At 41.9% G+C, this 12,381-nt stretch overlaps 2 protein-coding genes across 2 annotated transcripts in view; one reads left to right on the plus strand and one right to left on the minus strand.

Moving 5' to 3' along the window:
* The window catches only part of DZANK1 (double zinc ribbon and ankyrin repeat domains 1), a 97,883-nt gene extending 96,569 nt beyond the window's left edge, over window positions 1–1,314 (minus strand). Inside the window, exon 1 of the mRNA XM_025399641.1 lies at window positions 1,175–1,314. The gene's annotated coding sequence lies outside the window, so the exon portion shown is untranslated. The remainder of the gene's footprint in view (window positions 1–1,174) is intronic.
* A 387-nt stretch (window positions 1,315–1,701) lies between these two features.
* POLR3F (RNA polymerase III subunit F) overlaps window positions 1,702–12,381 on the plus strand; it is a 17,716-nt gene continuing 7,036 nt past the window's right edge. Inside the window, exons 1-5 of the mRNA XM_025399643.1 lie at window positions 1,702–1,880; window positions 3,289–3,406; window positions 7,218–7,285; window positions 7,772–7,839; window positions 9,482–9,594. Of these exons, the coding sequence (XP_025255428.1) occupies window positions 1,819–1,880; window positions 3,289–3,406; window positions 7,218–7,285; window positions 7,772–7,839; window positions 9,482–9,594 (429 nt within the window). The 5' untranslated portion in view covers window positions 1,702–1,818. The remainder of the gene's footprint in view (window positions 1,881–3,288; window positions 3,407–7,217; window positions 7,286–7,771; window positions 7,840–9,481; window positions 9,595–12,381) is intronic.

Below are 12,381 nucleotides of genomic sequence, written 5' to 3' on the forward strand. Positions count from 1 at the left end.
TTTTTTTTTTTTTTTTGAGACAGAGTCTCTCTCTGTCGTCCAGGCTGGAGTGCAGGGGCGCGATCTCGACTCACTGCAAGCTCCGCCTCCCGGGTTCACGCCATTCTCCTGCCTCAGCCTCCCGAGTAGCTGGGACTACAGGCGCCCGCCACCACGCCCGGCTAATTTTTTTTTTTTTTTGTATTTTTTTGTTGTATTTTTAGTATAGACGGGGTTTCACCGTGCTAGCCAGGATGGTCTCGATTTCCTGACCTCGTGATCCGCCCGCCTCGGCTTCCCAAAGTGCTGGGATTACAGGCGTGAGCCACCGTGCCCGGCCGCCTGCTGCAGTTCTAATAATGCTGATCTGAACATCTCTGCAGTTTGAGCTTTGTCACAGACTGTATTTTCTTTTTTTTTTTTTTTTTTTTTTTTTTTTTTGAGACGGAGTCTCGCTCTGTCGCCCAGGCTGGAGTGCAGTGGCCGGATCGCAGCTCACTGCAAGCTCCGCCTCCCGGGTTTACGCCATTCTCCTGCCTCAGCCTCCCGAGTAGCTGGGACTACAGGCGCCCGCCACCTCGCCCGGCTAGTTTTTTGTATTTTTTAGTAGAGACGGGGTTTCACCGTGTTCGCCAGGATGGTCTCGATCTCCTGACCTCGTGATCCGCCCGTCTCGGCCTCCCAAAGTGCTGGGATTACAGGCTTGAGCCACCGCGCCCGGCCCACAGACTGTATTTTCAAAAGTGGGGTAACTAATTTAAGGGGTGAACTTAATGCCTCGTTGGATAGTTCCAGATCGAGGGCCAAGAATATAAACTGCAGATACTGACAGCACAGCAATAGCTCCTACAGGAGTGTAGCTGGACTTGAGACTTGCCTATAGTCGCATTTCCATTCAAGTGAAAGGCAGATAAAATAAAAATAGTTGAAAAATTATTTCTAAATAAAAAATATGTAGGAGAGGAGGTAATTCGCGAGCATCAACTAGCAGCTGCCCTTACGAAGCTGGGGTGGCCAGTGGGCCCCACGCAAAGGGAATCAAGAAAAAGGCGGATCCGCCAGGCCCAAATGGCAACGTGCAGCAGTCCACAGGATCCCCAGACCCCTCAACTCTCCCAAAGTGGACCGTCCCCTCGTAACCCGGATCCGGAACCCGGTTTGGTTGTCCCCGCCCGTCAGGGGCTGCCAAGGACACCTGCATCCTTTCGGCTGGAGTAAGGCAAGCTCTTCCCCTCCTCTAGCCGCCCTCCTCTTCCTCTAACCGGGGGACCCGTGATCGGGACCCCTAATCCATCTCTGCAGTTCCCAACCCAGTCGCCGGCCTCTCACCGCCTCTTGCCTCCTCCTTCGCCGCCGCCCGGGTTACCACAGACGCTGCGAGCCGTGCCCCGCCCACTGGGAGCTGGGCAGATGATTGGCGGCAAGGCAGCTTCTTAGCAGCTAGCCCCGCCCCTGCCGCCCCGCAGGGAGCCTGGTACCTGCCTTGAGCTCCTTTCCCAGGGCTTTCCCATAGGCATCTAAGAATATTCCTTTACAGAGTTGCAAAGTGCTAAAAGTTGGCTTCCCAACTCAGAATGAAGGAACCAAGCTTGTGCGTCCGATGGGCATTGACATTCTGAAAAACAAGGATAAGAAGCTGTAGAGAGCGCCTGTAAGTGGACCGGAGCAGGCGCGACTTGGCCACCTCCCGCCGAAAGGCAAGGAAGGACCGCTGCGACACGAGGAAAAAAGCCCCTCGTTCTCCGCTAAGCGCTATCCTCCACTGGTCCCCAGGGTTCTCCCGCTTGCTACCCGGCCGCTCTGTGCATCTTTCCCCCAGGCGTCAGGAACTGCTCCCTCATGGCGGAGGTGAAGGTGAAGGTGCAGCCGCCCGACGCGGATCCGGTCGAAATAGAAAACAGGTAAACCAAACAGGTAAACCAGTGAGGCTCCGGCTTGGGACTCCATCAGGCGGCCAGCATTTGGGCAGCCGGACCCCTTCACCCGGATCCCTCGGGAGTGGCCGGAGCAGGTGGGGTGAGCACGCCGGAAAACGATTGCGAGGTTCTGGATCCACTTCTAACCTCCCATCCTGGGAGAGCAGAACTCAAGAAGTTCAAAATGGGCTTGACAGCTTGCAACTTTGTGTAGCTGACTGGCTTTGCCCTGATACTTTAGGGGAAGTTGTGATGATGCGCTGCCTTCCTACTTTGACGTGATCAGTGCTTTGAGAGGAGACCCTCGGCTTTCCTTCCCTTTAGAACACTTGTGAATGCTTGTTCTGATCCAGGATCGCTCTTGTCACGAAGGGAACGTCTATGTCAAAACGTTTAGGCGGAGTTAGGGCGCAGTTGGTGATTACGAAGCAACATTAAGTCAGGTAGTTTCAGTGCAGTATTGAACTCAAGACTTTTAGGATACCCAAAGCCTCCGCCAGTTTCATTTTTATTTGTTTATTTGTTTGTTTGTTTTTGAGACGGAGTCTCGCTCTGTCGCCAGGCTGGAGTGCAGTGGCAGGATCTCGGCTCACTGTAAGCTCCGCCTCCCTGCAACGTCCGCCTCCTGGGTTCAAGCGATTCCCCTGCCTCAGCCTCCCGAGTAGCTGGGACTACAGGCGCGCACCACCACGCCCAGCTAATTTTTTGTAGTTTAGTAGAGACGGTGTTTCACCATGTTGTCCAGGGTGATCTCCATCTCCTGACCTCGTGATCCGCCCGCCTCGGCCTTCCAAAGTGCTGGGATTACAGGCGTGAGCCACCACCGCCTTTTATATTTTTTACCGAGGCACTGCCACTCTTAGATTATCACGTGCTTTTAAAAGACCTAACTTTCTCAGACTGTTAGGAATAATACATTTGTTGATGTTGACTAGGTGAAGATTTTGACCTATTTTGGTTGGTAGATATAATTCCCAAAACAGGCCCCATTTTGGTGAATTGTCATAAATTTTGGCTTCCCACCAGAAATGTCTGCATTTGCCTCCTGCTTGCAGATTTATGGCTTAACTTTGTCATACTTATTACACCTGAGAAAATTGAAGTCTCAGCTTTAATATTATTTCTGTGATTTCATTAGACTTTTGCTCTAATTTAAAGTTATTAGTGAGGAAAAGAAATATTCTTCTTAAATAACAATAATACTGTAATCATGTATTTAGAAATCATCTTTTTCAGTGTCTAAAATGCTTTGATCCAAAACCATCGCAGAAACCCAGATTGTCTTCCAAATGTGAAAAAGGCACAATTTCAAACTATTCTACTTGTGTTTTTACCCCTACTGTCTCTTGAAACAGGTAACCATGAAGGATAACATTAATACCCTTGTTTCTAGGATTATAGAATTATGTCACCAGTTCCCTCATGGAATCACAGACCAAGTAATTCAGAATGAAATGCCTCATATAGAGGCCCAGCAGCGGGCAGTAGCCATCAATAGGTTGTTGTCTATGGTAAGGTGAATCTAACTATTTTGCATAATTACTGATATGCTGATTATCATCGGTTTTTATTATGTAGTTGTGATGGTTAATTTCATGTCAACTTGACTAAGATACAGGATTCCTAGATATCTAGTTAAACATTTTATTGGAGTGTCTGTGAGGGTGTTTCTGGAAGAGGTTAGCATTTTGAATTGGTGAACCCAGTAAAGTAGATGTGGGTCCAATGTGGTTGAGCATCATCCAATCCATTCAGGGCCTAAATAGAACAAAGTGGCAGAAGAAGATTGAATTCACTCTTTGAATTCAATCTTGATCTGGGCTATGGATCTTGTGCCCTCAGCACTCCTGGTTCTCAGACCTTCAGACTTGGACTGGCATCTACACCCTGAGCTCTCTGCTCTCAGCCCTTTGATCTCCAACACTAACTTTCCTGGGTCTCCAGCTAGCAGAGGGCAGATTATGGGACTCCTCAGCCTCCATAATCACAGAGCAAATACCTTCTGAGGAATCTTTCAAGAGAGAGATGTATCCTATTGGTTCTGTTTCTCTGGAGAACCCTAATACAGCAGTCATAAAACGAGAAAGTATGTTAGGTTTGACTGATAAGACTCTAAACCAGGAAATACCTCAAACTGCCTGAATTGAAAAAAGAAATAATTATGCGTTATAAGACAAATGAAATAAATGTATTATGTTATAACTGTTGTATTATTAATTGCCACTGCCGTACATAGGTCTAGTCTGTTCTCACCTTCTGTTCACTTCCTACTACTGGTGTTGGACCATTTCCTATAAAATATACCACCCCCTTCCAACCCCCGATTTTTCTATGAGTTGTCACAGAGCCCAGTCATCAGGCTTGCATTCTCCACATTGTCACTGAGCGTTTCAGGAAGCAAGAATGAGTCCAGTTGAATGAAGAATGCTGGGCCTTGGGGAGGAAGTGCAGCCTTAGGCCCCAGTGACATCGCAATGAAATATATCATTGAAGCTATTCTCTAACTGTCCAGAAACAAACAAACAAGCAAGACTGTCTAAAAATCCCCTAGTGGTGCCGGATGCTCTAAATCTCTCCTTACTTTCCCTCATCATGAAAACATACTTTTCCTGAGAGCATTTCAGTTTGGCTTTAGTAGCAGTTAGGTTAAAGAGTTCTACGCCAAGGCATCATCTGAATGACTGATTTGTTTTTTAAGTCCACTAGCCTTATTGGATCTCCAAGGGCCCTGGATGTGGAGATTTGGGGTCAGGTGAATCTTTTCTTAAACCTTTCCCATCAATTTTCTAGCTCAGGAGTTCGCAAACTTTTTCTATAAAGTGCCAGAGAGTATATGTTGTAGGCTTTGTGAGCCATATGATTTCTTTCACAACTACTCTGTCATTTTAGCAAGAAGCAGCCATGGATGATGATATATAAACAAATGGCTACAGCCATGTTCCAGCAAAACTTTAGTTATAAAAACAAGCTGTGGAGCAGATTGCTGACCCCTGTTCTAGCCCAAGGACAAAGGAATGTTGCTGATTTCTAGTTCTTTCACTGTGGTGAAGGTCTTCAGCTCTAGGAAGCATAGAGGAAGGGATTCTGGGAGGTTGTAGCAGTGGAAAAAGTTCCTTTTCTCCTCTGATTGCCCTTTCAGCTCTTTCCTTCTGACTGAAAATCATCTTCAGCACCTCTCTTTTACCACCTCTGCCACCACCCACCCACGGCAAATCCTATTGGCTATAGGTTGTATGTAGGCAGTAGTAGAGCTATCAAAGGATATTAAGAAATGAAGTGATAATTAATAAATCATGTAGTGTTTCTGATTTTAGCCCTTAAAAACAGTTCTTAAATTTGCTCTTCACACCCCCTCCATTTCTGTCCCTGGTACCGAACTATGTTCAGGCTCAGGGCTTTTACCTCGACAGCTGCAGTAGCATCTTAACTGGCTTCCATGACTCCATCGGTCTCAGAGAAGCCAGCCTGATTTGGGATAACAGTCGTGAGCCACTGCCCCTTGCCCCCGATCCGTCTTAAATGCAGGTCTGACCAAGGCACTCTACCACCTACAATTTGTTTATACTGGAGATTGAAGTTCAAACTCCTGGGTTTACCACACTGAGTCCCTGCATTGCTCACCAGCCTCATCTCCACCACTGTACCTCAAAAGTTAGGTTTCAGGAGGAGCAGACTGTTTTTGGTTTCCTGCCACATCATGCTGTTTCATGCCTCGGGACTCATGTTGTTCCCCCTGCTTAGACGGTTCTTCTTACTCTTTACAGATGACTAACTCTTTATTATTTAAGACTCAGCTCTGCCATTGTCTCCAGGAAGTCACTGAACTCCCCCCTACTCCCAGGTTGGACCACAGCCTGTTCTCCGAGTACCCAACCTGAGAGTTCAGGGTGGCTTTACTTACCTCTATCTTAATGCCAACCAGATGGTACTGAAGTCAGCTGTGTGTTTCTCTTTTAGAATTCATGTTGTTCCCCCAAACACCTATCATAACACCTGGCACAGTACAAGTATTCAGTAAATATTCATAAGCTGGATAAATGACCAAATAGAGCCTCTGGATTGGGCCTTGTAGTCCTACTTTGCCACTTCATGGGGTCAGGGAACAGAGGGAGTGTGTCACCATTCATTCAGTATGTAAATCCATTTCCAAGTCATGAGTGTCTGTTTTAAAACAAGGGAATGGGCCGGGCACAGTGGCTCATGCCAGTAATCCCAGCACTTTGGGAGGCTGAGGCAGGCAGATCACTTGAGGCCAGGAGATCGAGACCAGCCTGGCCAATATGGCATAACCCTGTCTCTACTAAAAGACAAAAATCAGCCTGGCATGGTGGCATACACCTGTAATCCTACCTACTTGGGTGGCTGAGGCATGAGAATCGCATGAACCCAGGAGGCAGGGGTTGCAGTGAGCCAAGATCATGCCATGGCACACCAGCCTGGGTGACAGAGTGAGACTCTGTCTCTAAACAAATAAATAAATAAAACAAGGGAATGGCCTTTCTCTCAACTATGGCTTTCCAGTACTGCCAGAGCCTAGTGCTATAACTATCTGGGTTCTCTTAAGTTCGGACCCAAGAAAATTCAGGAGCATGACAGCATACTTTATTTTACTTCTGAATTGCGATGTAAAAACGATACTACTCTAGTCCTTTTATTCATTGGCTGACATCAGTAAATGTCACTATTAACTCTTTTTGGGTTTTTTTTTTGTTTTTTTTTTTCAAGATGGAGTCTTGCTCTGTCACCCAGGCTGGAGTGTAGTGGTGCGGTCTCAGCTCAGCCTCCCAAGTAGCTGGGATTACAGGCACTTGCCACTGCACCAGGCTAATTTTTGTATTTTTAGTAGACAGGGTTTCGCCATGTTAGCCAGGCTGATCTCGAACTCCTGACCTCAAATGATCCACCTGCCTCGGCCTCCCAAAGTGCTGGGATTACAGGTGTGAGCCACCATGCCCAGCCATTAACTTTATAAATTTTATTTTTCACTGTGCAACAGAATATGCCTATTTAGTCTTTATTTAAACTTTTTATTTATATAAATTATATTTTACTGTATTTATTTTATATATGTAATTTGGATTTATTTGATTTTGAATATAGATTTTTATTCTCAAGCTGCTTTTTAAAAATTCTTTATGCATTGGTCATATAACCAAGCCAAGATCTAGCATACAGGAAATTGTTAATATTGATATTTTGAAAAATTTTGAGATTAAAGAGCAGGTTTTGAAAAATTAAGAATGTTAAATAATGTATCAGCATTTGTCATTTGACATATCTCCAAAATAATTGACTCCTGTTTTCTACTGTCTTAAAAACTAGGGTCAGTTGGATCTCTTAAGGAGCAATACAGGCCTTTTATATAGAATAAAGGACTCTCAGAATGCTGGGTAAGTACTAGTTTTTTTAATTTTAAGAAAATTTTTATTATTGCAAAAATAATGTATGTGTTGGGAATAAAGCTAATACAAAATTACATAAACCTGTCCTGTGTATCATCCCCACCTCCTATGATATATTCCATTTCCCAGAGGTAGCTGCTCTTAATAATTTAGTATATATCCTTTCTTCTGGCTATATATAAATACACATAGATGATTATATATTTATATATAATCTTTCTTTGTTTTTTTTTTTTTAACAAAAATGGAATCATGCTATCCATTCTGTTTTGCAACTTGTTTTTTTCACTTACTATATCTTGGACATCTTTTCATGTTGGTACACACAGCTCTGTCTCATTCTTTTTAAGGTAAGCCTTTCTTTTGGTAAATATGTCACTGTGGTGACCTTGTCTGTTAATTTTAAGTAGTGATGTAGATTATTAGATTATCCTATAGTCTTTACCTTATTAATTTTACTTTATTCCCCTGCAGTAAAATGAAGGGGTCAGATAACCAAGAAAAACTAGTATATCAAATCATAGAGGATGCAGGAAATAAAGGTAAGCATGTGAAGGATGAAGCAGAAAAAAACACTGTCTTTGGAGCCAAATATAGGGACCCAGATCTCAGCTTCCCAGGGTAGAGCTCGGTGAACAGAGTATGCTGAGGAAGGGAATAGAACATACAAATATAACATGCATGTGCTTGAAGGACACCCAAGAGTAAGGCCGTTGCTGCCTTGAAAGAGACAAGAACTAGAGGGCTGTGGCCAGGGATGGAAAAAGACTTCTGAATTCTGAGTCACATGAATGTATTATCTATTCAAAATAAATCTAATTTAAGTTTTTTTTAAAAAAATCTGTACCTTCTAGCTATATGACCATGGACAAGTTACTTAAACTTTGTAATCTTCAGTTTCTTCATCTTATCTATAAATTGTGGATGCTGACACCTCTCGTTTTTGCAAGGAGCAAAAGGAAAGCCAGTGTCGTGTAGCAGTGTCTTAATGGATGTCCTTCTGTGCTATAGTTCCTCTTCTACCCCCCTTGAAGAACTGTATCTAGATTGCAATCCTCAATTACAATAATTTAGGATCTATTTGAGTCATTGATAGTAGCTTGAAAAATTGAGATGTAATCTGAAATTATATAACTAATTCTTATATTTATTAAAATTAGCATTTTTAAAAATAGTCCTATGAGAAGGCCATTCTGCATATTTTTTAAATCTTCCTGTCTCATTATGCCACTACATTGGGAAGAAAATAAAGCAAAATGTTTATATACATTCCCTTTTCATATATAACACTTATTTCCTTCTTTGAAAAAGAAATCATTGCTTCTCACACAGGGCTTTTAGCAGGCATAAGAACCCTAGGCTTCATTTTTCCATCTCACAAATACAATGTTGTATAAATAATGGATTACATGCGTGCGGACACTCATCTAAAGAGTGTTTTTGTCCCACTTGAGGATGGCAGTTGACCTTGACCCAAATTTAAGTTTGTATTTCACATTTACAATCTAAAATGAAAATATCAGAAAACAGAATTAAGGGTACAGATGATATAAGTTAATTCTGTTGCAGCCATGATTTTTCCTTCCATTATAAAAATGTCCTTTTCATAATTTTTTTTGTTTGGTTTTTTGAGACAGAGTCTCACTCTGTTGCCCAGACTGGAGTGCAATGGCGTGACCTCGGCTCACTGCAATCTCCACCTCCCGGGTTCAAACGATTCTCGTGCCTCAGCCTCCCAAGTAGCTAGGAGTACAAGGTGCACGCCACCAGCCCCAACTAATTATTTTTGTATTTTTAGTAGGGACAGAGTTTCACCATGTTGGCCAGGCTGGTCTCAAACTCCTGAGCTCAAGTGATCCACTTGCCTCGGCCTCCCTAATTGCTGGGATTACAGGCATGAGCCACCATGCCCGGCCCTTTCCATAAAATTTTTAAAAGTGTGCCACACTGGATTCCAAGAAATTTCTGGTTAGAAATTATAAGTCATTATAATAAATCTTATAAAGCATTAGACTTATTGTTTGGCATACTTTTGCTACTTTAGCCAAGGTTCTTACCTCTAAGTCATTTCATTTTTACCATTAGCTTTATACCGCTAGCTTTGGAATGAGATACGAGTTAGAGGAATAAAATTAAAAATCCATGAAAACATAGCTCAATTTATTTTACTTTACTTTCTCATAGGAATATGGAGCAGAGATATCCGCTATAAAAGTAATTTGCCATTAACAGAAATCAACAAAATCCTGAAGAATTTGGAAAGTAAAAAGCTTATCAAAGCTGTTAAGTCTGTGGCAGTGAGTAGTCCTTTCCTCAAATATCCACTTACATATGTTGCTTCAAGTTTGAATTCTTGAAGTTATGTCATGATTTAGAACAGCTGGTCCAAAAAGACTTAAAAATTTAGCTCATGTTGGATTGGTTTGGAGATACTGCTTAGACTTGTCCCTACACAGTTAGTTCTTGGTATCTCACCCACTCAAAGATCTAAAACTACTTCACTGTCTTCAGTGAAGAATCTTTGGAACTGTGAACATTTTTCCTAGATTTTGTGGTGTGTAGGATAATTTACTTTATCCCAACATATTAACTTTCTCATTCAACAAAGAGTATTTTCTGTGTGCCAGACACTGTTCTGAGTGGTTGGGATACATTAATGAACAAGTCGTAGAAAGATCCGTGCCTTGGTGGAGCTTCTTTTCTAGTACACGTGTGTTTTTCCTGCTCCTCATCCTGTCCCACTCCTGCTCCAGAGCTGGCTCCCTCAGGGACATCTGCCCCTAATCTCACTGATTTAGACATCAGAGGAGCTGAGATTCCCCTAGAATAAAGTTTGCTTCAATACACATTTCATAAGAATTAAAGCTATAATTCAAATTTTATAATTTTCAAGCTGTTAAGTCTGTGGTAGTGAGTAGACCTTTCCTCAAATATCTACTTACATATGTTGCTTCAAGTTTTTATTTTTGAATAAAACAAGAATTGTAAGAACTGTAACATCAGTTATAAGAATTTGATGCTTATTAGTGATTTTATTTATCAAATATTTATGCTGTACCACTTCTCATTTAGAATAACATTTCCCTTCCACATTGTTTAATGGATAATTTCAAATATACATAAAGGTAGAAAAAATCATATAATAAATCCCTGTGTATCCATCACCTAGCCTCATTTTGCCAGTCTTCCTTCTACATTTTTATGTTTAATAATAGCTTTGCTGAAATATAAATCATCATTCATACCACAGAGTTCATTCATCCTTTTAAAGTGTAAAATCTTTGGATTTACAGTCACTGGTTTTTACTATAATCTTAGAGTTGTGCAGCCATCACCAGTGTCCTAATTTTAGAACATTTTCGTCACCCCCAAATGTGGCCACTAGTATTTATTTCCCAGCCTCTCTTTCCACAGTCCCTAACAACGAATAGTTTATTTTCTGTCTTTATTATAGATTTGCCTATTTAATAATAGAAGATGTAGTCTTTTATGTATGACTACTTTGACTTAACATGATGTTTTCAAGGTTTATCCATATTGTACTTCATTCCTTCTTATTGCCAATTAAAATTCCATTGTACAGATGTATATCACCTTTTGTTCATTCATCCGTTGCTGAACTTCCGTGTCCTTTTAAGCGTTAAAATAATCTTAGATCTAAGTGTAAAGTGCAAAACTATAAAACTTTTAGCAGAAAACATAGAAAATCTACATGACCTTGGCTTTATTAATGAATTGTTGGACTACAACTCCAATAGTAGCCTATGAAAGAAAATGTTGATAAGTTGGAGTTTATCAAAATTTTTTGAAAACCTCAGCTTTGTAAGACGTTGCTAAGAGAATGAAAAGACAAGTTACATACTAAAAGATATTTGCAAATCACATATTTGATAAAGCACTTGTCTCCAAAATATACAAAGAACTCCCAAAATTCAACAATAAGAAAACAACACTTTGGGAGCCCAAGGCAGGTGGATCAGCTGAGGTCAGGAGTTCAAGACCAGCCTGACCAACATGGTGAAACCCTGTCTCTACTAAAAATACAAAATTATCCAGGCGTGGTGGCACATGTCTGTAATCCCAGCTACTTGGGAGGCTGAGGCAGGAGAATTGCTTGAACCCAGGAGGCAGAGGTTGCAGTGAGCTGAGATTGCACCACTGCACTCCAGCCTGGGCAACAAAAGCGAAACTCCTTCTCAAAACAAACAAACAAAAAACAAAGAAAACAAATAATACAACTAAAAATGAGCAAAAGATCTGAACCTCACCAAAGAAGATACACAGATGGCAGATAAGCATATGAAAAGATGCTCTACATTATTTTTCATTAGAGAACTGCAAATTAAAATAAAATTTAGTGTAGTAAGATGCCCCTACATACCTATTAGAATAGCTGAAACCTAAAAATTGGTAATACCATATGCTGACAAGATACAAACCAAGACGAACACTCATACATTGCTAAGAATGCAAAATGGTACAGCCCCTTTGTAAAAAAGCTGGGCAGTTTTTTACAAAACTAAACACAGCTTTACCACATCGTCCAAAGGTCAAGCTCTTAAGTATTTACCCAACTGATTTGAAAACTTATGTCCACATAACTACATGAATATTTATAGCAGCTTTATTTGCAATCAGCAGCTTTATTCATAATCAAAAGCAACCAAGGTATTGTTCAATAGGTGAATGGATAAACCAGAATATTATTCAGTTATAAAAAGAAATAAGCTGTCATGAAAAGATATGAGTAAATCTTAAATGCATATTGCTAAGTAAAAGAAGCCAGTCCAGGCCGGGCGCGGTGGCTCAAGCCTGTAATCCCAGCACTTTGGGAGGCCGAGACGGGCGGATCACGAGGTCAGGAGATCGAGACCATCCTGGCTAAAATGGTGAAACCCCGTCTCTACTAAAAAATACAAAAAACTAGCCGGGTGAGGCGGCGGGCGCCTGTAGTCCCAGCTACTCGGGAGGCTGAGGCAGGAGAATGGCCTGAATCCGGGAGGCGGAGCTTGCAGTGAGCTGAGATCCGGCCACTGTACTCCAGCCTGGGCAACAGAGCAAGACTCCGTCTCAAAAAAAAAAAA

The sequence above is a fragment of the Theropithecus gelada genome, chromosome 10 (genome assembly GCF_003255815.1).
Source record: "Theropithecus gelada isolate Dixy chromosome 10, Tgel_1.0, whole genome shotgun sequence".
In the NCBI taxonomy this organism is placed as follows: Eukaryota; Metazoa; Chordata; class Mammalia; order Primates; family Cercopithecidae; genus Theropithecus; species Theropithecus gelada.